General features: G+C 36.0%; 3 protein-coding genes across 3 annotated transcripts in view; 1 reads left to right on the forward strand and 2 right to left on the reverse strand.

Annotated features, from left to right (window-relative positions):
- LOC130219421 (probable polypeptide N-acetylgalactosaminyltransferase 8) overlaps nt 1-6,200 on the forward strand; it is a 20,895-nt gene extending 14,695 nt beyond the window's left edge. Inside the window, 9 exon segments of the mRNA XM_056451831.1 lie at nt 293-476; nt 560-757; nt 3,106-3,220; nt 3,305-3,490; nt 3,580-3,717; nt 3,819-3,893; nt 3,896-3,916; nt 3,988-4,155; nt 5,824-6,200. Coding sequence (XP_056307806.1) covers nt 293-476; nt 560-757; nt 3,106-3,220; nt 3,305-3,490; nt 3,580-3,717; nt 3,819-3,893; nt 3,896-3,916; nt 3,988-4,155; nt 5,824-5,991 — 1,253 coding nt within the window. The 3' untranslated portion in view covers nt 5,992-6,200.
- A 2,869-nt stretch (nt 6,201-9,069) lies between these two features.
- On the reverse strand, nt 9,070-22,036 carry ada2a (adenosine deaminase 2a). The gene is given in 13 exon segments (XM_056452272.1): nt 9,070-9,285; nt 9,399-9,601; nt 11,952-12,109; nt 12,226-12,334; nt 14,529-14,619; nt 14,692-14,744; nt 14,746-14,799; nt 14,801-14,821; nt 16,149-16,359; nt 16,428-16,627; nt 16,629-16,648; nt 19,291-19,619; nt 21,944-22,036. Coding segments are annotated over 12 exon segments (1,512 nt in total). The 5' UTR covers nt 19,592-19,619; nt 21,944-22,036; the 3' UTR covers nt 9,070-9,194.
- A 1,204-nt stretch (nt 22,037-23,240) lies between these two features.
- The window catches only part of LOC130219263 (chromatin remodeling regulator CECR2), a 41,663-nt gene continuing 36,992 nt past the window's right edge, over nt 23,241-27,911 (reverse strand). The window contains 2 exon segments of the mRNA XM_056451585.1: nt 23,241-25,990; nt 26,110-27,892. Coding sequence (XP_056307560.1) covers nt 25,933-25,990; nt 26,110-27,892 — 1,841 coding nt within the window. The 3' untranslated portion in view covers nt 23,241-25,932.

Below are 27,911 nucleotides of genomic sequence, written 5' to 3' on the forward strand. Positions count from 1 at the left end.
TGCAGTTATATCAAGTCTTGTTCATAAAAAATATGTATAAAGCATCTGTATATGATAATATGATAATTGAACGACCTGTACAGCTTTACTGTAGACATTTATTGCAAGAATGACGTCGACTGAAACTTTGTTGTACACCACGGCCACCAAAATGTTACCCTTGGTTGTGGAAATGCAAGCCTGATAAAGGTCACCCGTACCGACCCGTACTTTACTGTGCCAGTCAGTGGAAAGGGGCCATTAATTAATGGATTAGTTCTTCATAAATTGTTCTCTCTTTTTTTTTTGGTAGAGGATCTGAAATTGCCTTTAGACAAATATATTGATCTAATTAACAAAGGCAAACCTGGTTTGATCAAGAAGGTGCGACACAAAAAGCAAATGGGTCTCGCCAAAGCAAGAATGTCAGGCTGGGAAGCGGCCACAGGTCAAGTGGTCGCCATTCTGGATGCCCACATTGAAGTTAATAAAGAATGGTAAATTATACTACACTCATAGAAGTATAATGGTCTTAATAAATATATATGTTTTACATTTGACTGCTGTTTTGTTGTTGTAGGGCAGAGCCACTACTTGCACGAATCAAAGCAAACAGGACAACTGTGTTGTCACCAGTGTTCGACAAAGTGCTTTTTGACACACTGGAGGTTATTAGCTATTTTCCTGCTGCTCATGCGTTTGACTGGAGCATTTGGTGCATGTATGAGTCCTTCCGGCCAGAATGGTACAAACTCAAAGACCCATCAGAACCAGGAAAGTAAGTTGTGCAACTTTTAAAACACTTTCACTTTCTTCAGTGAATTTAAATGCTCTTGGAGTGTGACACAATCATTCATTCTTTTAAAATAAAATTGCATCATTGAAAAAAAATCGTCTGATCTGTCATGAAATCAAAATTGTACAGCCTTTTCAAAATGAGCAAGACATGGCAAGTTCATTTTAATTATGTGATTTATTGACGGAAAGAGGACGTTTTTGTTCTGTTAATTTTGGTCATAACTTTTTTCTTTTCTTTTCTTTACGTTTTTCTATTAATGCAAATTGGATGTACAGTTGCTTATCTTCCCAAAGCCCTGCTCACACTGTGCTATTTACACTATGTGACTTCAGCAGCCAGTTTCTGTGCCCGAAGATCGGGTTGTCATGGTCCGCAGGGACAAACACAGCCACCAGGTGTTCGCATACGAGCCCCAACCCCAGGCCTGGCTCCAGGATAGGGCCATGGCTGCACCATACTGGGCGACATCTCGGTCCTCGATGTTATAAAACTCAAAGGGTTTTTTTTTATCTGCACTTAGTCTGATCTGTCACCTAAGACCTTTTTGCCTTGGGAGATCCTACCAGGGGCATTAGCCCCCGGCAACATAGCTCCTAGGATCACTCAAGCACTCAAACCCCTCCACCACGATAAGGTGGCAGTTCATCCTGAACCTGGGATTCAGGAGGAACACTGTTGTTTTCGTCCAGGCCACTGGACCAGCTCTATACCATCACCAGGGTGCTCGAGGGTTCATGGGAGTATGCCCAACCAGTCCACATGTGTTTTGTGGACTTGGAGAAGGCGTTCCTTGGAGAAGACTGTGTCCCTTGTGGCATTCTGGGAGAATAGGGTCAGAGGCGCTCTGCTAAGGGCTGTCTCATCCCTGTATGAACAGAGTAGGAGTTTGGTTCGCAATTCCGGCAAGAAGTCACCGGTTCTGTTCATAATTTTTATGGACAGAATTTCAAAGCACAGCCTTGGGGGTGGAGGGGGTCCGGTTCGGGGACCACAGGATCTCATCTCTGTTATTCGCAAACAATGTTGTTCTGTTGGCTTCATTGAACATGGACCTTCAGCATGCACTGGGGTGGTTTCCTGGCAAGTGTGACACGGCTGGTATGAGAATCAGCACCTCCAAGTCTGAGTCCATGGTGCTCCACCAGAAAAAGGTGGTTTGCCATCTCCAGGTTGGAGGAAAGTCCTTACCCCAGGTGGAGGAGTTCAAGTATCTTGGGGTTTTGTTCACAAGTAAGGAAAGGATGGAACGTGAGATTGACAGGCGGATTGGTGTAGCGGCAGCAGTATTGCGGTTGATGTACCGGTCCGTTGTGGTAAAGAAGGAGCTCACCAAATGACAAAGCTCTCGATTTACCGGTCAATCTACGTTCCTACTCTCACCTATGAGCTTTGTGTCATGACCAAAAGGAGAAGATCCCAGATACAAGCGGGCGAAATGAGTTTCCTTTGCAGGGTGGCAGGGCGCAACCTTATAGGTAGGGTGAGGAGCTCTGACACCTGGAAGGAGCTCGGAACAGAGCTGCTGCTCCTCCACATTGAGAGAAGTCTGCTGAGGTGGCTTGGGTATCTGTTTCGGATGCCTTTTGGACGCCTACCTAGGAAAGTGTTCCAGGCATGTCCCACCGGGAGGAGACCTCGGGTAAGACCCAGGACACGCTGGAGGGACTGTCTCTTGGCTGGCCTGGGAATGCCTCGGGATTCCCACTGGAGGAGCTGGAGGAAGTGTCTGGGGTAAGGGAAGTCTGAGGTTCTCTCCTAAGACTGCTGCCCCCGTGACCCGGCCCCAGAAAAACAATTGAAAATTAATGAATGACTTCAGCTGCTACTGGCTTTAAACTAAGAATCCAATAAGAGTGCCAAATCTGATGGTGCTTTCAGTGTGATAACTTCAAACTAGTGCAGGCAAATGTCAGAGATTTTTTGGGGGGTTTTACTATTGAAGCATGCTGTCTATTGATGCGCTCTTATTGATGTGTCTGAAGTGTTTAAAATCTTCGCCAGAAAAATCTGTCTGCAACAATTAATAAACAGCTGTCAGTGAACAAACCAGCGTTCAAAAACCACAGATTTTAGCTTATAGGATTACAGCAATCTTTTATTTGGATTTGTCTCAGATGACCAAGTTGTGGCTGAAATCGGACAGTGAGTAGGGCTTAGATTAATATGTATTTTTGAAATGAACTGACAGCAATAAATGGTTATTTTTATGCTCAATGAATCAATGTTTTAGAACAAGACTTAATCTTGAAACTTCGGTCACTATGAGGAACAGAATGAATGGCATCAACTTAAACCCATCCATTTTATTTTTACCCCGACATTGTTAGGAGTCCTTCAGTCATGGGTATCCTTGTCGCTGACCGTGAGTTCCTGGGAGAAATTGGAGTTCTGGATGAAGGAATGACAGTTTATGGTGGAGAAAATGTTGAACTAGGCATACGTGTGAGTGGTTCGCGTAACGCATGAAATATGTGTACATATAATGGTGTGCAGATATTGATATTTGATATTTAATGATTAAATCAGGTCTGGCTCTGTGGTGGGAGTGTCGAAGTGGTGCCGTGTTCAAAGATTGCACACATTGAAAGATCACATAAGCCTTATTCACCAGATCTCAGCAAACTCATGATTCGAAATGCACTGAGAGTGGCTGAAATCTGGATGGATGAATATAAATCCAATGTGAATATTGCCTGGAATCTCCCTCTGAAGGTAACTGTAAAAATCGCTTTGAGATAAGTAATTTTTAACAGTCATGTTTGCATTTGCATTCTGGGTAATAAAACAATTGTTTCCTAAAGGATCATGGGATTGATATTGGTGATGTCACTGAAAGAAAACAGTTACGGGAGAGACTCAAATGTAAACCCTTCAAATGGTATCTGGAAAATGTATATCCTCAGCTTGACAGATGGGACGACATAATAGGTTATGGTGTGGTAAGCAACACAGATAGTTTTCTGATGCAATTTCAAAAGCTTACTACAACTGATCGATCTATAGTCACCCTTGAATTGATGCTGTTTTTTTTTCATGGCAGTTGAAGAATGACATTCTTAAAAGCCATTGCATTGATCAAGGACCAGTTCCTGGAAGTGTGCCTATTATCTTTGGTGGTGTCATTACTACGGCCCTCAGGTATACAGTATCCAAGGGAAAACTTTAAAGCTACAACCAGAAAGCATTAATCATTTTAACTTCTTCCACAGCGTTGTTACTACAAACGTACTGGAGAAATCTATGTTGGCAGCATTAAATCTCACACTTATAACTCTAATCGTTGTCTGTCTGACCCTGGAAGTGGAAGCACGGTGACTTTATATAACTGTAAATATGCCAAGGAGAAAGGAATGAGTATTTATTGGAACTTCACTCAGGTATGGATCTCTTGTGTGGGTTTTATAAGTGTATTCATTTTTGTGGAATATGTTGTGCCACATTGCTTAAATTATTTCTCATACACAATATTTACGGCCAGATTTACTAATCTCTGAATCTTTGATCTCGCTCAATTCATTCAATCATTTTCCTTCAGCTTAGTCCCTTATTTATCAGGGGTCGTCACAGCGGAATGAACCGCCAACTATTCCGGCATTTTACACAAAGAATGCCCTTCCAGATGCAACCCAGTACTGGGAAACACCCCTACACTATTACATTCGCACACGCACTCATACACTATGGCCAATTTAGTTCTTCCAATTCACGTACAGTATTCAGGGGGGGCGTTTCCCAAACAACAACGTAACTCTCGGCTGAATTATCATAGTATGATGCACAATGTAGTGATGAGTGTTTCCCAAAACCTGTAGTTTCTCTGTCACAGATCCATCGTGATAGTTATATATAACTAATAGTTATATTGTAAAACGTCCATAATGACGCTCTAAACAGGGTGGAAGAACTTCTTTAAAGAAAAAAACCCATCATTTTTGTGCAAATTATTTTACATACACTCGCACTTTAAAAAATCCAAGATAAGTTTTGGTAAAAACATGCACTCGCTTTCCATATTAATTGAAATATATGTAAACGACACATATAGGACCTATATATGTTTCCTTTACAAATATTATTGAGAATATTTCATGTAAAATCACTTAGCTACCACATATTCTATAAATCGTTAATGGTTGTAGGCGTAATTTACAGTTTATTAAGAAATGAAAAAAAATCCTACTTAATAATAATAATAATTATTATAACTATTATATTAATATTATTAAGTAGAATATTGTTTGTTTGTTTATTTATTTATTTATTTTAAAAAGTCTACTAACCAACAGGCCCATGTCATATACAGTACAGATACATTTCTTAATAAATAACTTAATAAACCATTAACAACTGCTATATATATATATATATATATATTATATATATTATATATATATAATATATATATTATATATATAATATATATATATAAATAAAACAAATATATATTTATTTGTTTTCACAAGCTTTGGAGACATAACAAAATTCTGCTTTTAAATAATAGGTCACCTACAGCTTTCGTCATGAGCCACGGCGGTGTTCAAAATTCACGAAGGGAGCGTAATTGTCAATATGAAGATGGCTAAAAATGAACTGTAAAAATACTTTGAAAGCAAATTACACCTAAGAGAGATGACTTTAATGTGTTTTTTAATCATTCCCAGTTTAAATGTTAGAATATTCTAAACGAATAGGGCATAGGGGGCATAACTGGGAATAGAACACAACCAGAGACTATGTTTCTAACTACAGCTCTAGAGGTGTAGTTGCAAGCGTACAGTTTACGAATGTTCGTTGGAACGACAGATTTGGGAAACGCCAAATCAAGGAACTATGTTTATAACCACAGAACCTGCAACCTTAGTTGGCTAACAATGGTTTTCGGAAACGCACCCCTGCATGTCTTTGGACTGTATTGACAGTGACAGCAGGCTATCGTTTTAATGTCAAAAATACAGTTTGTGCTGGCACACACTGTTAGTAAATCTGGCCATAAGAACTTGAGCATGCATATAAGTGAAAATCCCATGTTAATGCTTTATTTTTAGGGAAAAGAAATAAGAAACAGAAAGACAAACCGATGTCTTGAATTAGCACAAGGACAGGATACATACTATTATCTAGTTTTGCAAGCGTGCACTGGACAAGAATGGACAATTCAACAAGCCTTTGAAGAACTAAAGGGGAATTTCACTGAAGTAAAGGCAACAAAGTGAATGTGAAGACTTGAAAACAAAATGTATGTCAATGAGGATGAGAGTATCAGTATGTCAGTCCATATGTGGGATACATTTGATTAGAATTATAAGCATCATATTTATTCTCATATTCTTTATAATTAATTTATCATTGGTGATAGCGTTGCAGCATTGAATTGTTTTTGGTGGAAATTCTTTTGGCACAGTACTGTGGGAAGGCTGAGATGGTAACCGGTTCAAGGTTACCAGTTTGGAAAAGTCAAGGTTTTAAAACTGTTAAAGTTTTCAAGCTATACCCTTCCTAAGGTATATGTAAGTTTTTTTTAAATGTGTTTAAAAAACTAATAAAGATAGCGCAGTCAATTACTCATTTAATAACATATTTAGCCTGCATGTTTACTGTTCCAAAATATTATAAATGTTTCCTAAAATAAAACAGATTGTGTTCAATGAGGGAAAAAGTTGATGATTTTTACTCAGACTTTAAAAAAGAGACTATATTATAGCAGTAATCACAATACCGTGATAGCGTCAAACTGTGATATTTTTATCCAAGGTTATCATATCATCAGAATCTTATATTGGCCGTGTATGTGTGTGTGTTGTGTGTAGTATCTATCTATCTATCTATTATCATATCTATCTATCTATCTATCTATCTATCTATCTATCTATCTATCTATCTATCTACTATCTATCTATCTATCTATATATATATATATATATATATATATATAAATATATATATTATATATATATATATATATATATATATATATATATATACTCACTGGCCACCTTTTAGGTACACCTGTCCAACTGCTTGTTAACTCAGATTATTTGATTAAAAGATTATTTGCTGCAGTTCAAACCGAGCATCAGAATGGAAAAGAAAGGTGATTTAGGTGACTTGAACGTGGCATGGTTGTTGGTGCCAATCGGGCTGAGTATTTCAGAAACTACTGGGAAATCTACTGGGATTTTCACGCACAACCATCTCTAGAGAATGCTCCGAAAAAGAGAAAATATCCAGTGATCGGCAGTTCTGCGGCCACAAATGCCTTGTTTGCTGCCAGAGGTCAGAGGAGAATGGCCAGACTGGTTCGAGCTGATAGAAAAGCAGCAGTAACTCAATTAACCACTGTTACAACCGAAGTCTGCAGAAGAGCATCTCTGAATGCACAACACATCAAACGGTGAGGCAGAGGGCTACAGCAGCAGAAGACCAACCGTGTGCCACTCCTGTCAGCTAAGAACAGGAAACTGAGGCTACAGTTCGCACAGCTGAGCAAATTCGACAATAGAAGATTGGAAAAACGTTGCCTGGTCTGATGAGTCTGTTGCGACATTTGAATGGTAGGGTCGAAATTTGGTGTCAACAACATGAAAGCATGGATCCATCCTGCCTTGTATCAATGGTTCAGACTGGTAGTGGCGGTTGTAATGGTGTGGGGGATATTTTCTTGGCACACTTTGCACCCATTAGTACTAACTGAGCATTGTGTCTGCCACAGCCTACCTGAGTATTGTTGGACCATGTCCATCCCTTTATGACACAGTGTATCCATCTTTGATGGTTACTTCCATCAGGGTAACGCCATGTCATAAAGCGTGAATCATCTCAGACTGGTTACTTGAACATGATAATGAGTTTTTCACTGTACTCAAATGGCCTCCACAGTCACCAGAGCTCAATCCAATGTGGTGGAACGGGAGATTCACATCATGGATGTGCAGCCAACAAATCTGCAGCAACTGCGTGACGCTATCATGTTAATATGGACCAAAATCTCTGAGGAATATTTCCAGTATTTATAACATCCATTTGGATAGATGTTTTGGCATTATCAAATATTGCAGAGTTATTTACAATTATTTATTTATTTAGTTTTATTTTATTTTATTTTTATTTTTAGCCCAACATTTAAACTCAATAAAGTTACCAAAAATGAACAGGAATGTTTTATTTATCATTCAGAGATAAATTAATCCGGGTCTCATCTCATATTGGATCAGTTTTGCACTACTCATCATGGATTAGTGTTTAACCTCTGCTATAAGAACCCCTTCATTGTATAATATATAATATTACTTGTGCTAAAAAAATTGTAACACAATAATAAAACAACATAACCAACAAGTTTAGTAACTGATCAAATAGTATCAATTATGATCAATTGATCAATTAATCAAAATTACTAAAAGAAAATATATAAATATATAAAATAGAAAACTTTTAATCTAATAAAAACAAAAGTAAATACTAAAATAATATAAACATTCCACCTAAAAATGTTTTGGAATATTGTAAAGATAGAAAGGTGCACATAGAGTTCTCGCAGTAGTTTTTTTATTATTATTAATACTTTCCTATTGTAAATCATGAGTTTTGTATTCACAAACCGCAATTGGGTAACTTAAGTAAACTTGTCAGGGTTTATGCACTTAAAAAATTTTGGTTAGTTAACGATATAACTATAACTTGAATGTTGTAAAGAAGATTACTGATCAATGTTTATATAAATCTGAAATTAACACTTTTAAATATCATTACAAACCTTTTGAACTATGATTTTTCAGGTGAATAGTCTTTATGTTGAAGACAACTCTCAGGTTTGATAAAAAATGTTCTCCAAAGATGGAGTTGTATTAAAATGGCATGAACGTGGAAAGTCTCATTTTCAGGTGAGCTTTAAAGGGACAGTTCACTCCAAGAATTCTCACTATTTCCTCTTTAAATATTAACAGACCTTAAGGAGTTTCTATCTTCTGTTAAAATCAAAAAAGGTAGTTTGCAGATGCCTAAAAAAAATTTGTGTTCAGCAGAAGAAACTCAAACTGGTTTGGAAGTGGAGGGTGAGTCCATGATGACAGAATTTTCAATTTTTGCGTGAACGATCCCTTTAATCCACACTTTCTCTATTACAACAAGACATAAAACATTCTTTTAGCGGTTTATCACGCATCCTGAGTAGTCAACCCAGCTTAGATTGTGTGACTTTACATTCATATCTAAAACCGCGATTAATATTCACAAAAGCACTGCTTCAGATTCTCCACAAGATGGCAGCCCAGATCAGTTCAAGACATCATTACATTCAGTTCTCTCAGCATAAATTGGCGTTTTCGCACCTCAGTATCACCAATACGACACAAAAGACGTAAATGTCCTGTAAACAATGGCCTCCTAATTAAAAACGTCCTAATTTGGTAACATCCTATCAAAGTAAACTTTCCCAAACAAACTTGTCCCATTTTACCAGCAAAGCGTCGATAGCTTCTTTCTTTCTTTGACTTGGCAATGTGCTGTACCTAAAATGAAGAATAAGAGCGCGAATTAACTAGTGAGGACACAAAATACTTAAATAAATGTACAAAATTGCATATAAAGTCTCTTTTTTGTTTAAAATGTGATTATTTGGTACCTGAGGGAGTTTAAGGCTAGCTCTTTTAATGTGCCTAAATTAAAGCTCATTCCTCCAAAACCCATAAAAGCTTCATAGAAATCGTGTGAAAGAGCTGTGGCTCCAAAAACAGCAGGATCATCAGAGCTGATCACCAGAGGATGACCTTCAGCCATCAGGACTGCAGCCGGATGATCCCGCAGGTCTGAGACCAGCTTCAACACCTAAAAGAGAACACAAAACATCCGATTTTTTTCAGGTAAAACGCTACTCAATATGGTATCGAATACATTGTATTTTTTTTTTTTTTTTTTATAAATGAACATTATATAAAGTATAGTATTATATTCAATTGTTTTTTAATACTTCTCTGAACAATTCAATGTTTGTTTGTAGCTAAAGTAGGGCAAATAAATGATAGCCTATTATATAAAATTGCAATAAAATTTGTTAATAACAATGTTAGGCTCTGGACTTTTTTAATCTATATTGCTCTTAGAGCCAATCACACAGCAGAAATGTGCAACAATGGGAATCTAAAAGTGTGTTGATATTAGAGATGTACCGAATTTTCGGCCACCAAAAATATGTTATGCTATTTAATGGGCACTCTAATTTTTGTGGCTTCAGTCATTGTTTGGGTACTCTTTGAAATCTGGAAGCATTAACAACTCAAATCGAAATATATATTGTTATCGTTCAATATGGAAAATATTTATCGAGACTGCATTTTGGCCATTTCGCCCAGCCCTAAGCTAAAGCTTTAAAAAAACTCTTTCATTCTTAAACATTCTGTCCACAACAAGAACAGACAAAGTAGCATAGATGAAAACTGAAATAATCCACAATGTGTTAAAAGATAAACTCCTGTTCAAAAATTACAAATATTCAATAAGGACGCATCAACGTTACAGCAAGCCATCTATTTAATGTTACAAAAGATTTTTTATTTCAAATAAATGCTTAAAAAAGGGGTGGCGGGGTGGCGCAGTGGGTAGCGCTGTCACCTCACAGCAAGAAGGTCGCTGGTTCGAGCCTTGGCTAGGTCAGTTGGCATTTCTGCGTGGAGTTTGCATGTTCTCCCAGTGTTGGCGTGGGTTTCCTCCGGGTGCTCCGGTTTTCAGCACAGTCAAAAGACATGCACTATAGGTGAATTGGGTAAGCTAAATTGTCCGTGTGTGAATGAGTGTGTATGGGTATTTCCCAGTACTGGATTGCAGCTGGATAGGGCATCCGCTGCTTAAAACATGTGCTTGATAAATTGGCGGTTCATTCCGCTCTGTGCTGTGGCGACCCCTGATTAATAAAGGGACTAAGCCGAAAATAAAATAAATTAATGAATAAATGCTTCAAACATTAGTCTGAACCACTGTTTTCAACACTGCTAGGTAGAAATGCTTCTTGATCGTATCGATTTCTGAAAAACTCTGAGATATGATGATGCATAAAATCCATCACAGGAATAATGCATATTTGTAATTACATTAAAATATTAAACCATTATTTTAAATATTAATAATAATCTCAAATTTTATTTGTTTTCAGGTTTTTATAATCAAATGAACGCACTTAATTCAACAACAAAAAAATTGCATCAACATTTCATTCAAAATATGACAAAACATTGCATATGATTAACATAATTCTATAAAAAAGCCATTAGACTTTCTTTAGAAGAAAAATATAATATAAAATAATACTCTAAGTCTTTCCTTGCTGTGTTAAACATCATCACTTATGAAATATTTGAATTTCAGAGAAGGGATAATAATTTTGTCTTGTATATTTGCCGGACGACATGGTGGTTAGCACTGTCGCCTCACAGCAAAAAGGTTGCTGGTTCGAGTCCCGGCTGGGTCAGTTGGCATTTCTGTATGGAGTTTGCATGTTCTCCCCGTGTTGGCGTGGGTTTCCTTTGGTTTTCAAAGGCATACGCTTGTAGGTGAATTGGATAAACTAAATTGGCTGTAGTTTATGAGTGTGCATGTGAGGAGTGTATGGGTGTTTCCCAGTACTGGGGGGCAGCTGGAAAAGCATCCGCTGTGTAAAACATATGCTGGATAAGTTGGCGGTTCATTCTGCTGTGGCGACCCCTGATGAATAAAGGGTCTAAGCCGAAGGAAAATAAATGTATATTTGCCATTGTATAGATTCAAATTTGAATATTAAATATTAAAATCTTTATACATCCAAACCATCATGAATCTGTTTAATTGACTGTTTTATTTGTTCGTTTAGTACATTTAACATTAAAATGTATTCAAACTATAATCTATAATCTGTATTCTAACTATAATCTCTTTAAAAAAAATACAAATGAACAACTAAAATTACATTGAAAATAGAAAAAATACAACATATGCAACATTATTAACAACAACTACAACTGTTACTCAGTAATATTAAAACAGCAATGATATGAATATGAAATTCTGCTTATAAGATATTCAGAAATATGTATTTTCAACAAAATCAGAGTTTCTGAATGGAACCGATTGAGATTTTGACCCAGAAAGATGCATAAAGAAACTAAACAAACTCCCATTTTTGACACTACAAACAGTGATGTTCTACCTGATTTGAAATAGGGCAGACTTCAATCGGCACGTCCATCTTTCTGGCCATCTCTTTTACCACAGGGTGACGTGCCAAAGCAAAGCCGTGCCCGATACGCGTGGTGTTGAACAGAAGAGCATCCATGAGGTTTTGATCCACATCTGTTCCCTGTGAATCTGTGCAGAAAAGCCAATGAAAAAGAACAAACGCTCAATCACTCGGAGCCTAAAGGACGACTTTTGAGTTGCTCGGCTTTGTAGCAGATAAAAGAAGCGAGACGTCAAAGGAAAACCTGTCTCTCCAGCGTGAAGAAGTAGGGCAGGTTAAAACCCTTGTCCTTCAGGTAAACTCAAAGCGTCCTTGAAGTACCACAAAGGTCTTCCAAGGTCTTCCTGTCCTACCTGGAGTTAGAAAAGCACATGTAGTACTGGTTAAATGTTTTTGTTTTTTTAAAAAGGTTTAAAGTAGCTTATTTTGGTCAACCTGCCTTGTTGATAAAAAAATTGAGTAAAATTTCAATTTTTGTGAAATATTATTTACATTTGATATAACTTATTTGATTTTCATATGTGTTATAATGTAATTTCTGTGATTTAAAGCTGAATTTACTGCAGTCTTCGGTGCTTGCTTCAGAAATCATTATACATGTGCTGATTTGCTATTCTGTTATGGCCTATTGCTACTCAAATCATTAATAAGGATTCTTATAATTACTAATGTTAGCCACGTTTGCCTCTCATAGCTTTGTGGAAACTATTATTCATTTTAGTGGACTCCGTATTCACACTAAACACGATAACTATAAACATAAATATATCAATAAATTGACAAAATAACGAACGATAAAAATGCTCTTTCTGATTGCGCTTGTCATTCGGCATTAACCCCTTGTAACCAGCAGACGTCCTCATTGAGCTACTTGTGTGGCTTCTGACTGCTAACGTAAACAAAGCAATTTAGCGATCGCAGTCAATGTAGTGGAATAAAAACAACACTAGCTAAGCTAATGCAATACAAAGTCGCTGAAACTAGCACTGGATATCTGAGGTAAATTTATTTGTATTCTTCTATTTGCTAGCCTGGCTTGCACAACCACGATGTATTTTTATCATTCTTTCACATGGTATAACAAATTGTTTTCTAGATAGTTATATTATCTTTAAATAATGTTTGAAAAGTTGGTTTGAGTTCGCAATGTCACCTGTAATTTATATTTCAATAGATTTTGACTGTCTGTCAGTGTTTTATCATTAATTCATTAGCTGAGAAACAATATTTTCTTATATCCCAATGATATTGTTTCTCTAAGTCTTTATCGTTATATTTGTGGTCTAAACTCTGCTGTTGTTTTAAATTTAGAAAGATTTTAAATCTCTATCTTTATCATTATTTATATAGTTTCCATGCTTGGTGTAAATGGCCCTATATGCAATTCTTTGATGAAAAGAAAGTTAAAAGTAACAGCATTTATTTGAACTATGAATACATTTTAGATAAATGTTTACTTGTACTTTTTACTGGCACTTTTAAATAGTAAAGCGAGGAAAAATAAGTATTGAACACGTCACCATTTTTCTCAGAAAACCTATTTCTAAAGGTGCCGTTGACTTGAAATTTTCCCCGGATGTTGGTAACAACCAAAGAAATTCATATATGCAAAGAAAACAAATCTAATTAGTTTACAAATAAAGTGATGTGTAATAAAATTAAATGACACAGGGAAAAGTATTAAACACATGAAGAAAGGGAGGTGTAGAAATACAGCGAAAGCCCAGACAGCAGCTGAAATCTCTCAGCAGTTCTTCAGCAACCCCTCTGCTTTTCGTCATTGTAAATTAATTTTAGCTGCTTCAGTCCAACATCTACATTATCAGGATGATGAAGATGAAACCAGAGTGGACATTTCAGCAAGACAATGATCCAAAATACAACCAAGGAAACTCTCAAATGCTTTCAGAGAAAGAAAATCAAGCTGTAGAATGGCCCAGCCAATCACCTGACTTGAATCCAATAGAATATACAAATAAAGATCAGATTTGATAGACAAGACCCCACAGAACCATCAAGTTTTTTACACTGTTGAAGTCTGTGAAAACCTCACACCTGAGTAATTCATGTGACTTCATTCTCCATTTGAGAGTCGTCTTTAAACTGCCAGCCGAAAAAAGCCTTTTAATTAATTTAATTAATACGTTTCAGTAGTTTAGTACTTTCTGCTCGTGTTAATTTATTTTTATAACACATAACTAATATTTCAGATTTTTTTTGTTAAGTTTTATTACCAATATCTGGTTAAAATCCATGTCAACAGCACCTTCAGAAATATTATTTCCAGGAAAAAACACGACATGTTCAATACTTATTTTCCCTCGAATCACAAAAATATTAAAGCAGCACACTGAGGATAAAAAAATGTGACACTGAAGACAGCTAGATGATGATACTATTAATTCAGCTTAAATTAAAAAATTTTTTACTGTATATTTGATCAAATAAATGTAACTTTGGTGACCAGAATGGGCTTCTTTTAAATATTTCGTTCACGTATTGTATGTTTAAGCAATATGCTCATCACTGAACCGAATGTATACTCACAAAGTCAAAGCCTGCCATGACATCTGGAAAGTTTCTTCTCAGTATCATTGCTTCCTCTACTGTCTTCACCGCCTCAGTTGCATTTATTTTTCTAAGAGAAACCGGTTAATTCAGATCTTATCGATTCAGACTGGTATTTGAAGTAATTTGCTGTTTATCACACCTGTGGACAGTGAAAATCACCCGAGCCCCGATGAAGTCTGGGTAATGTTTTTTTAAATTGGTTCACAACTTCCTGACAGGCTGCCATACTCCAGTCTTTATCATTCAGGTCTGCCATCGAGTTCATATGTCTTGAATGAGTAAATAAAATGAGCATTTATTAGTATGTTTACAGTGCTTACAATTTTACAAAGATGCTAACTTCTGCCATGGAAAATTTGAAAAGGCAATTGAGACTTTTTTCTCTCTCAGATTTGAGTTGCCATATTTATTTATAAAATAGTTCTTTCTGGTTCTTCAACCTGATTGGCTGATAGCTGTGCGATATTCTGCAATATCAGCACTCGTACAGCCGCTTCACCCTTGTGTATTACTCCGCCCACACAAGGTGACAGCAGATTAATAAACTCACGACAGTTTGACAAATATTGCAGCTGTTGGACAACATAATGTATTTTTTATGCTTTTTAGTTAAAAATGTAGTTGTTTAGATTGCAACTGTGCAGTTTATTTAAAAAGGTTTATTTATATTTTAAATATTCATAATTTCTGAGCTTCAGTGCGTCAGCCGCCAATGTCCTGTCATACTGAGCAGAGCTAAGACGATTGACGTTCTGCCACAATGGCAACAGAGACCACAAAATAAGTTCTTAGGGAAGGAAAAACTCTGTCAATTTCAAAATACAGCTGATCAAATCATTTTAAAACAGGTAAGTGATATTTTAAGTTGATCTCTCTCTTTTGTATGTTGTGGTGCTGTATTTATACCATAATAATCTGGTAGTGTTTGCTTTACTTTGGCTTTTTTGGGGTTAATTATTGTGAAATCCCAATTGCAATAGAGAAATACTGGAAAATCTCTGTAGACTGATGGCATTTCATGCCGTTCAGCCTTATAATCTTAAGATGTGAGCAAAATAACCTGTTTGTCATCATTTTAGACATTATGCTAGAGAATCATTCAAATGCTAGTTTTAAAGTGTGACGTTGGTGAATTAGCAACGGTTTCTGCAGTTCTGACTGTCAGTTGCAGATGTGAATGGCAGAATAAAGTAGTTCCTCATACATAAGGATTTTTGCGACTCTCCATGTTTGATTTTCTTATTTATATACACAATTATGTTGTCAAACTGTTGTATAAATGCAATATCACACTCGTAGCAGTGCCGATATACAGCCATATCAAATATACATAAAGTTCAAGGCAAAATTACTAGCCCTCCTGTGAATTTTTTTTATTCCTTTTTACATATTTCCTGAATAACTAAACTGAGATGTAAACAAAATATGCAAAATGTAAACTGGCAAATATAAGTTTATAATTCATAAATGTCAATGTGCGATATAAACTGCTGGAAGAAAAAAAAGTCAGGAATAAGTAATAGTAAGATATAAACTCTTCATAAATTGAATATAAGCTCAAAATTGTGAGATAAGTAAAAATCACATTTATCTTACCTGTGGCAGCAGTGCTCTGATTTCCACGTACATGATGTTGTCCTCATAAAACTGTCGGAGACCTTCATAGAGGTAGTCTTTAAAGACAGGAGCATAAGTGACCAACCCGTAGGCCACTAAAAATACCTGCTCAAATCTCTCCCACACAATATCTTGATTAGGATAAGTTCTGTCTGGGTCCTCAGTAAAGAGCGTGAGATTTCGAATAAAACTGTAAAGGAAATTGAGACATATAATATAAACCTCACTCAGTTAGTCTCAGAATGAGTGTAGTTTTACCTGTTGTCCAGTTCAGTGGTGTTTTTAATCTTTTCTCTGAGGGATCTGAGCAGAGTCCATGAGGAGCAGTGTGAACTGGATGCTGGTGGTCCAGAGGAGAAGATGAACTGTACGGTTTGCTCGTCTGTGAAGCACACATAACAGTTCTCTCTGTAGGTCACGTTCTTTACCAGCCAATCCACTGACACCATAGCAAAGTCGGTGTACGTGCAGCGCAGCACCTGAAAATATAAATCATATCAATCATCATATTTAAGTCTATGGGGAGTTACATTGTTAAGAAATATATGGTTAGGTTAGTTTAGCTTTTAGGTAATTTAGCTTTGCAGTAGAATAAAAGTAGTGACATCCAGTGTTGAGGGTAATTAATACAAGTAATGTGAGTTATGTAATCAGATTCCTGTTTCAAGTAGCTAGTAAAGTAACAAATTACTTCTTTATTTTTGAGAAAATATCTTGAGTTGCTTTAAAAAACTTTGTTACTTTGTTTTTTCCCATTATCTGTCTGTTAGTTTTCCTGTGCCCTTGTTTAGAGAAATTGGGAGGAAGTGCAGATGTTTTGTGTATGATGTGTAAATATGATACTGTAGTTTCAGCTTAAATCTGGACTCATCTCAATTGCACAAAAATAGATTTAGTATCCTATAAAATGAATAAAAACGTATGTAAAATGCGAACTTAAAAAGACATATTATAAAAATAATAATATTATCAATATAAAGATATATATTATGGAATATTATTACTGCTGAAGAACATTTTTATGCATCATATTCCTAATGCAATCCAGAATGTTTTGTCTATGATGTGCCCTCAAATGTACAGATGTGGTTTATTATTTCTTTTAGCATGAGGTATATTCACTTCACATTTGGTGTAAAAAGATCTTACATTTGTCCAACTAAATTTCAAAATTCAATATTATTAGCCCCTTTAAGCTATATTTTTTCGATAGTCTACAGAACAAATTATTGTTTGACAATAACTTTACTGCCTAATTAACCTAATTAAGCCTTTAAATGTCACTTTAAGCTGTATAGAAGTGTCTTGAAAAATATCTAGTAAAATATTATTTACTGTCATCATGGCAAAGATAAAATAAATCAGTTATTATAAATGAGTTATTAAAACTATTATGTGTAGAAATTGGGGGAAAAAAATCTTCTCTCCGTTAAACAGAAATTGGGGAAAAAAATAAACAAGGGGGCTAATAATTCTGACTTTAACGATATATATATATATATATATATATATATATATATATATATATATATATATATATATATATATATATATATATATATATATACGTTATACATACATACAAGCAAGCAATAGTTATTACTTGCCTGAAAAACTAACAGATTTATTTACTTTTTTAAACAGTAACACATAATTGTAATTACAGCTGCACGATATTGGAAAAAATCTGACATTCTGCGATCTCTATTGTGATCCGAACACAATTTCAGCAGATGACTTGATTAGCTCTATATGTGATGAAATCATTCATTTAGATTTATTGGAATAAACCTGTAGCAGAGTGAATCGAACGATCTGCAAGCATAAATAAATAAGATAGAGCAATAATAAAAGTGAAATAAGTAATCAGATGATTAGGTAGATTAATACAATACAATACGATACAATATTATCATGATAAAGGTGGTGCAGTGGGTAGCACGATCGCCTCACAGCAAGAAGATCACTGGTTTGAGCCCCAGCTGGGTCAGTTGGCATTTCTGTGTGGAGTTTGCATGTTCTCCCCGTGTTCACGTGTGTTTCCTGCGGTTTCCTCCACAGTCCAAAGACATGCATACATGGTATAGGTAAATCGAATAAGCCAAATTGGCCGTAGTGTATGTGTGTGAATGCAAGAGTTTATAAATGTTTCCCAGTGTTAGGTTTCGGACGAAAAAGAAAATGAATGAAGTATCATGATAATTTGCCCCCGATTATGATAGATCACAATGCCAACAATATACCACAAGAAAACCATCCACAATATATCTATAAATGAAGGGAAAAATGCATCAATAAGTTCAAAGATGCAATTCTTTTATTATATATGTGCTGTTAATAAAAGAAATACATCTTTTAACTTTCTGATGCAACTTTCTGATATATTGTGGATGGTTTTCTTGTGGTATATCACTGGCATTGTGATCTATCATTATCGGGGGCAAATTATCATAATATTGTATCGTATTGCATTACTGTACCTAAATATCTATTTTATAGATTTGCACCATTGATATATTTTCAGTCCTCTATTACGAGATCCTCTGTAACGATAGCAGTGCAAGACTGATGAATTAATTCAGATCTTTTGTACCTTTAAATATATAGCAATATTTGGCTACATAGATGTTTTGCAGGCGAAATTAGCAAGATAAATCAGCTTATCAATATTTTGTGCACCACTATTATTTAATAATCAAATGTAATGTAAAATAACACTGTACAGTCTTTATTTCTGATCAATTATAATCCCAACTCCACATTGCAGATGCTGCGATGTGACTATTGCGAATGCACACATTGCGGTATCGACGCCGAAACGATATATTGTGCAGCCCTAATTGTAATGCATTCATTTTAAAAGACACTTTCCCTAATCTTGGCAACACCTTTTCTTGACACAATTATTAGCCATTATACAGGCAAATTATAACACAACATGATACTATACTCATGATACTATACAGTATATCCAAATTATATCAACATACATCGTATTCCCTTTATGATCTTAACATAGTTAAAATAGTGGGAACAAAGCTGTGTATGTATGTATACATATTATATTTCTATATTTTTTATATTATCACACAATCAAATGACAAAGTACAGATTACTGCACCTTTAGGCATCTTCTGTATCAAATTAAAGACAGGACTTTGGTCAATGAGGCGCTTTGCCTTGAAGAAATGCATGGACGGCAGAAACTGTCCTGCTTCCATATCATGCTGCTTCAGTTTCTGAAGTTTTCCATCAAGCAGTTTTTCTCTCTTGTTCAACATAATGTCACCTCCTGTCCGTCCAGATGCCTCCAGGCCTAGTAAAGCATCTCGTTTCTTGGGATCTGGTCTACCGTTACATGATGCACAACACAGAAGCAGCATGTAGATCCACATCAGGTCTCTGAGGGACAACACACGCATGGCTGTAAGGTAATTCAACCACAGATATCTGGGAAGAAAGTAAAAAGTAGAAGGTTACAATTATTAAAATGTGTATAAAGTGTTTTTTTCTATAATTTGTTTAGATTTGAGGACTGAATGTTGTCAAAAGATACAGTTTGCACAGTTTCTCAAAAAACGGTACTCTTAAAAGGAATGATCAATTCTAAACCACCAAAATGAGTTGTCATCACTAGTTTCACTTCCGTAACTTATCTATGTAGATCTTAAAGGACATATTGTAGCATACAACGAAATCCCTATATATCCCTATTATCCCTATTATATACTGATACAAAGATCAGTATATAAGAGTTTATAAAATACTTTTATAAGACTGTTATAAGATAACAGTGTATAAGATCTCATTACATTTAACTTGCAACTTCAACAGTGAAAAATAGCTAAATTTGTTAATTGTATTTTACAATTATGTCTTAGGTGTTGCAGGTAAACATAGACCCATCCCTTGATGTAGCCATTTTTGGGGTTCCAAAGATTTAGTGCCAGTTTAATTCTAAACAATAATATTTTCTTGGTATTTTGGCCTTTACCTCATTATTAGCTAGGCATCATATTCTACTTCACTGGAAATCAATAAAACCCTCTGACTACATCCCAATGGCTTGTGGATACCATTCATTTTCTAAAGTTGGAAAAGGTTAGATGCTTTGGGAATACAATTTTTTTTTTTAAAGTGGCAATGTTTTATAACTTACTTTAACTACATCTTGCCCTCCATTTAATAGATGCACTCTCCTTGCTTTTTCATTTATTTATTTTGTTGTAATTACACTTTTGTTTGTCTTTATTATTATCGTATACTGTTTAATTGTAAATATTTAATTTCAACATGATGATGTATCTGATGTATCTTGATTGTGATTGTTGAATGACTGCATTCAGGCCCGGTTAACACTAATGCGTTTTAAAACAAAAAACGACTTGCAGTCACAAGTTTTGCTGCGGTTACGCCTTCCGTCCACACTACCTCAGAGTTTTTCGAGCGCCGAAAACTGAGGATTCTGAAAACACTGGAGAGGCTCCATCCAGTTATTCATAATTTTCTGTACACTTTTATTACTGGTTGTTTCCTTTTTTCTTTTACCCTTATTATTATTTTTGTTGTCGTTTTTTCCTTTTTTGTTATTTTTTTCTTCTCCTTTGTAAAAAAACAACAACAAAGATAATAATATGTAACAATTTGTATTAAAATAGTGTTTGCATTTTTGCAATCAAAAATTGAGCAAATTGGTTAATTGTTACATTTATTTAGGTTTATTAGTAATACGGTTATTTTATAAAATAGTTGACTGTTGATTTATTGAGTTTAAACATTAAATAAGACATTAACATGACTTAAGATATATAAATGCATTAGAAATCCTTTTCATCATCAGTTACATCAACTTATGTCTACAATTGGAGCCTGATTATAAAGTCCTATGAAAAAAAAATAGTTTTCAGTTAATATCATTCATGTTGTAGGCCAGAGTAAAGTGTGAAAATGCTTATGTTTGAAAATAAATAGGCTAAAAGTCTGAAGTCACAGTGAATACAACTGAATATTTGTAAAATATTGTGAACCTTTAAAATAGAATAAATCCTTCTACATTAATAATATAAGTTCTCCTAAAACTATTTAACAACACCCATTCTTGCCTTTTTTGCCCACTTCAAATGTTGACTACTATACATATTATATACACACAGTAATCATTTAAAACATATTATTATTACTGGTTTAAGCTACTTAACTGTATCGTGACAGTGATGTCTGTAATAACTACATTATAAAAAGATTATTTGCTTACTAACGTTTTTTTTCTCCCGTCACCATTAATCAGTTTTGCTTTGAAATCAGTTTCAACCATCCACCACAGTTTCCTCAAAACTATAGTCAATGTAGCTGACAGCTGTTTGAACTTGTCTACTTTTTAGAGAAAGATAATTTAACACGTATGATATACATTAAATCAAATAACGTTACTTCTGAAACAATACCACCATCTGTTACAGACGTAATTACTCGCTTGTAAACAACCCACATGACTGTCGAGCTGTACTTTACTTATTATCTTCAGTCTTAAGTTGTCTAATGTTAGCTGTTGTCACATTTTGTCTACAATCTATTGCAAACGTGAATCTTAAACGTCCGGACACGCTTTTTGAATTTCGATCAATGTATTTGCGTATCATCTAACGTTAAAGGGGTTTCCGGGGATGAATTGCCCCCAAAATAGCATAAAAATAATACAGTAACGGTTAATCTGAATAACGTTAAATATTCAACGTAATACTTTACGAATCAAAGAATTAATTAAAAGTACTTGCCTGGTGAATACACAGAATCGCTATAACAGAAAGGTAATAGAAATTGTATTTAACAGAGCTCGGTCGACTTCTACCCTGCAACTGACTTCCACAACAACGTGACGTCGTCGTGTGTTTCCTTGAAGCTCATTGGCTGAGCTGTGTGTCAATGCGCGTGGACAAAAGACTGCATGACAAAGACCTGTCGGAGTATTGAAAATTTAACAAACGTATTACATTAATTTCTTCTTTGTTTTACGACGTCTATACGTTTTAAAAGTGATGGGTGATGAATATAAATGTGATATATTTACCTCACTCTTATCTCCAACAATGAGGTTTCTGAGGCGTCTGAAACCTGTCTAAAATCTTTTTCTGAGTACAAGACTTAGCCCAAGCAAAAGAATGTTGTGGTTTTTTAATCACTGTAAAAATACTGTAACTAAGTGTTTGTCAGTTAATGAGACGTTAAAATATAATCAATTCGAAACGTACCCTCATGTAGCCTATATTAACTTCCCATGATAACTGGGAAACGAGTTAGTTCAAAACTAACCATTGTTTTACATAAGATAAAACAAATAAAACGTTGATTTTGTAATTAAAAAATTATTAATTATTAATTACTATGATATGTGTAGTAAAACTGGTTATACAAAGTCTTTATGCTAAAAACAAGTATTACAATTTTACTAAAACCATATGAACAATTCCAGCGTTATGGATGTGATATTTGCAGTAAAAACTCAAAACTTAAATTCACAGAGAAAGTATATGAAACATTGAACTAAAAAGAACCAGAGTTATGGAATCAGAAAAATATCAATCTGTAAAAAACTTTTTTATATTTTAAATGAGGAAAATAAACATGCGTTATGGATGTGACAAAAAAAAAGTTTACAGTACACAACCTACTTTGCAGAAATTCTGTGAATTAAACCACAATCCAAAAGAAACAATTTTAACAAAAGGATAACAGTAGACCCTCTATAAAACAAACATGGTTGATTTTATTTATTTATTTTTTTTCATTTGTGAGGTAAAAGTTTCATTATGGATGCGACCGATGTGAAACTGGCACTTGTGTGACTTTGCTAAATGAAATATAAAAGTTTGAAATCATTAACAGACATTTGAGTAATTTTGAAGTACTGTAAAATACTTGCTTGCACCAAAATTGTAGAAACGGTTTCGCTGTTTTGGTTTAAGCTTCGTTTTCATGGCAAGGTTGACATTTGCACGGAACTGCTCATATGGTTATTTTTCACAAGGTGGATTATTTTTGAGGGTAATGAACAGAAACTTGAAAACAAGCAGAAACTAATGAAACTTAATTTATTCTAAGAAATGTACAGTATAGAAAATACTTCGGTTCATTTCCAAAATAATTTGTCAGTCAGATAAGAACTTGTAAACTTCATATAATGATAGTTACAGGTGTCGTTTTGGATGCCATTTCACCACTGAGGTAAAGTGAACCTTTTTCAAAACAAACATGAGAACACATTTATATTAAAAAAGACAAAACTTACAAAAAACATAAGAGCAAATAAATATGATTCACATTTAACCAACTAGTTGCCTAACCAGCACAGACAGAACAGAGAACAGCAGAAATGTTGAAGGGTTTCAAGAGATACAGACCCAATACCCATCAATAAAATACATAAAATGAAACCAAAAAACATCTGTACAATGAAAAACCCACACATTCTTGTAGTCCAATACAACTAAATTATCCCTTTTACATATTAACAGCGGAATAGGACAGTCTGTCAGAGGACTGGTAAAGTGATAAAACTTCGCATGCGAGTACAAAATGGAGGATAATGCCCATGTCGTCTCACAGCTGTGCTAGCATTTTAATAACCCTAGTTCATAAAATACATACAAACAGTTCACATGTCCACAAAAATACAAAAAAGTCTGACATTATGCACTATCACAGGTTTCAGGGACAAAAGATCTTACTGTACCACAGAAATCACTGTTAAGTTACTTCGTACAAGGTATACAACCGCTTTTCCACTTCAATATGTGGATGGCGAAGCTGCAAAGTGAGGGCTAAAATGTTAACCTAGGATGCTGCCTTCATTACACTTACAGTTGTGAACCCCAGCATTGAAATTATAGAATGGAGATGTTTTAATTATGTTCAAACTTGGCACAGATAAAGTAGTAATGACTGTTGTACAATTGGACATATTAAGGCTATGGTGTTGATTTAAGGATAGAGCCTTCAATCGTGAAAAAGCATATCTCAGAGTATAAAAAAAAACAAGTGACAAAAATAATTTTTGCACATGTCTGAAGGGAATGGAGAATATGCCACATTCTGGCATTATGAGGTAGATAATCTTGCTGCCATGGTCTGACAAATTTTTGTTTCTTTTTAATGGTGTGTCAGTATGAGCTGAATCAAAATAGAAATTCAGACAGACTAATCGAACACATTAAAAAAAGCAGATATGATAGCAATTAATTTAGTGCAGGGCAACAATAGTAGGAGAAATGAAGTTGGATATAACCATCCTACTTGGTTTTCAGATCCTTGCCCATTAAAAAAGCATTTAAAACAATTTCAGACTTGTTCAAGTGTGACAAATGCCATTAACTGCTTGTACTGCTTGCCTAGTTCCTGCGTCTGTACTGATGTTAGAACAAGAACTGAAGTTAATCACAGTTCCAGTGAAATTTCACTGTAATTTTGTCACTGAAAATTCATTTGACAATACCCGTATTAAAACCACTACACCCTGAGGACATATTCAGTACGCTGAATTAAAACAGGAAGCATTCATGTAAAATATGAGCACATCGACATTTCTCCTATTGGACAAAAGGAGCTACAGTGGTACTTTTACAAGTCAGTTTTAAGGCTGATATATATACTCACATCTAACACATTGTTAGTATCGTGACTCTAGCTAGATGTTCAATTTACATTCCAATATGTGGAAAAAACAACATTTTAAGATTGAAAGCCAGCGATGAATAATATCAGGTCACAATGAGTAAACCAGTCTTCAAAGAATCCCAAAAGCTGTAGATTACTCGTGGCCCTTCTAGATATTAAAAATGTGAAAGATGGTTACTTCCGTATCTAAAATCAGATTCATTCTGTGCACACATAAACTAACAGGACACATCAAAATGGAACAAGACAAAACATCAGAGATAGAAACAACTTAAGTGAAATTAGTCCCATACAAAGAAGCACACGTCTAATTTTAGTCCAAGGCCACTAATTCCAGTATGAAAGACTATTTCTAGTGCATAACAAATAGAGCAGCTGAGTTCTCTGCCAGTCTAAGAACAAATACAATCTTCAAATTGAAGTGGCATTAAAAGAATGCACATCACCAGAAATAAAGTGGATAATGTGTTTTACTTAAGATGAACACCACCCCTTTAACTCTCCAGTTGTCACTTTCCCCATGGAGAAGATCTTCCTTTTATTCTTTGAGTTGAATTACTGTACTAAAATTATTTCACAGAACATTCGAAAGTATATGAAGGCAAGAGTCTAGTTTGTCCATGGAGCTTTGAAAAAAGCTCATGTAGCCTCAGAACCTTCTTTGCTACACCTGAGTTTAATTTTGAACCAGAATACCAACTGGTAACTAACATCTTGTTCTTCTCATGGATACATTTCAGTATCTTTACTTTCAAAGTAACAGCTCATGCAAAGAGCTTGGAGATTGTGTTCCTTTGTTAGGAATGTGGCCAAAGAAACAAACCAGGATGAGAAGAAAAGCTGCTGTGGTCACTACTTCTTGGCACTGCAAACTGTTCTTTCCCTCCTCAGTGAAAGTAAATGCCAGGGGAGGATGGTCTCTCAAAAAGTTTTCTGCACAAGTAGGTTGACTCCAATTGACATAACTTGCCCTATTACGCAAACAAACACACTAAACAATTTGTTGTGGTCTTCATTTCCTTGTATATTGCAGGATGTAACTGTGCTGTAGAAGGTATTCATTTTCCTTGGACTGCCACCAAAATCCTAGTTTTCATACTCCTTGTTTATGGCCCTGGCCATTTGGAGAGGCTGTACGCAACATCTGGTGCCTATCAAGTGAGGAAAAGAGTTAAGAAAAACAATGTGAAAGCAGTATACAAAAGTACAATTTATAAATGGATCATTCTTTAAGATCCAGAAGACCTTAGTGTTGAATTATATCTCTTACCCACTGCGAAATAAGTGTTCTGCAACCACTGCTCTTTGAGGAACCATCATTCCCTGGAAGTGCCCAGCAACATTTGGATGCCTATACATAGCCATTCGAGATTGACCAGGGGAGAAAGGCAGATGCTGGGGCCTCTGTAGAGCTTCCATCAAATGTGGATGAGGATTCTGTGGTGCAAAATGTCCACTAGGAAATTGCTGGCCAGAATACGGCCCACTTGCCATCATATGGGGTGGCGGAGCAGCACTTTGCTGCATGCTGGGATGCATACCACGAGGCCCATATGGGAAACTAGAGTGCGGCTGAGCTGAAGTATGACGTCGGGCTGTAGCATTGTGGCTATCCAGGTCCAATATCTCCTTTGGGCTCTCTGAGCGTTCAGAAGGTTCTTCAGTCCTTGCCTGCTTGGCAGGGCTTCCATCCTCTTTGCTTTCAAATGCATTGCTATGGGGCCCATCGGGTAAAGGATTGGGTGACATTAAGCTCCCAATAGATCCATCAGAGCCATGTGGAGACATGCCATTGTCATTGTGCCTACCTTTAAAACTTCCAGCAGATGGTGTTGGATAAGAGTTGGACGTCACTGTGTGTTGAGGCTGGTATGGATGTCTAGGCCACTCCTCAGTTGGAAATACAGGTCTTCCATGTCGTTGTTGCTGATAAAACTGCTGCTGCTGGAACTGAGAATGCATGCTGAGGTGGCCCTGAGAATGCTGTGTGGTCATACGATACTGGTATTGAATGCCTTGCTGGTGATAAGCAGGATAGTGTGCAGGATTTTGATGAGGATTATTTTCATGTGACGGGGGTCCCTGGCTTGTGTAAGACTGGTGGTTTGACGTTTGTAGAGGCCTACCCGTCTGTGGGCCAAACGGTTGGTGTGCTGGCTCACTTATACCATAATGGGTCACATTGTTGCTCTCTGGACCCTGAGAGTGAGTTGGAGTAGACTGATTTTGAAGGGGTGCTAGCTCCTGCCTTACCAACGGGGGTTTTGACTCGGGACTGAAAGGCTGTTGCTTATATTGCCCACTGGTACAATCAGTCCTCATATTAGCATTGCTGCCATCTTGGGAAGCTGTACTTCCATCTGACACTTTCCTGCTGGTAGGCTCACAGGGCCTTTGGTCTCCCTGATCAGCTGGAGACGGCTGAGCAAGTGGATGAGATACAGGGTGGCTAGGAGGTAGAGAGCTGAGTGTTGCAGGCTGATGAACACCAGGCTGACCCCCCTGAGATGAAATCTGTGGCATTCCATGGAGAGGTCCTATCTGTGGGCCTCTGGCAGATTCATTGTTTTGTACTTGCTGTGATCCACTCTGATGATATTGATGAAGTACATTCTCTGTCATCTGCTGAGGAATATTCTGTAGAATTTGTAGAGGAACATTCTGAGACTGCCGTTGAGAGCCATTCTGAATAATCTGTGGTAGAGCATGTTTATTTATTTGTTGAGAAATTTTGAGGGGAATATCATCAGGGGTTTTATGGGGCATTGGCTGAGGGCTGTTTAATGGAAATGAAGAGCCATCCACAGACTTTAGATTTGGTGGACCTGGTTGAGAATTCAGTTGGTCACTGACGTGAATTTTCTCCAGATTTGACAGTCTCTGTTTGTCTTCATTCTGATTCAGTTCCTTGCTTGGAGAGGATACAGATGCCAGACCAGTCACTTGTGAAGGTTGCTCAGATGTTTTTGTTGTACTGGGATATGAACGACTTTCAGCCTCAGTCAGAGAAATTTCTCCAGTTGACTGTTTATTGCCAGATTTTGGACTTGAACCTATCAGGATAAACAACAT

This window comes from Danio aesculapii, chromosome 25 (genome assembly GCF_903798145.1).
Source record: "Danio aesculapii chromosome 25, fDanAes4.1, whole genome shotgun sequence".
In the NCBI taxonomy this organism is placed as follows: Eukaryota; Metazoa; Chordata; class Actinopteri; order Cypriniformes; family Danionidae; genus Danio; species Danio aesculapii.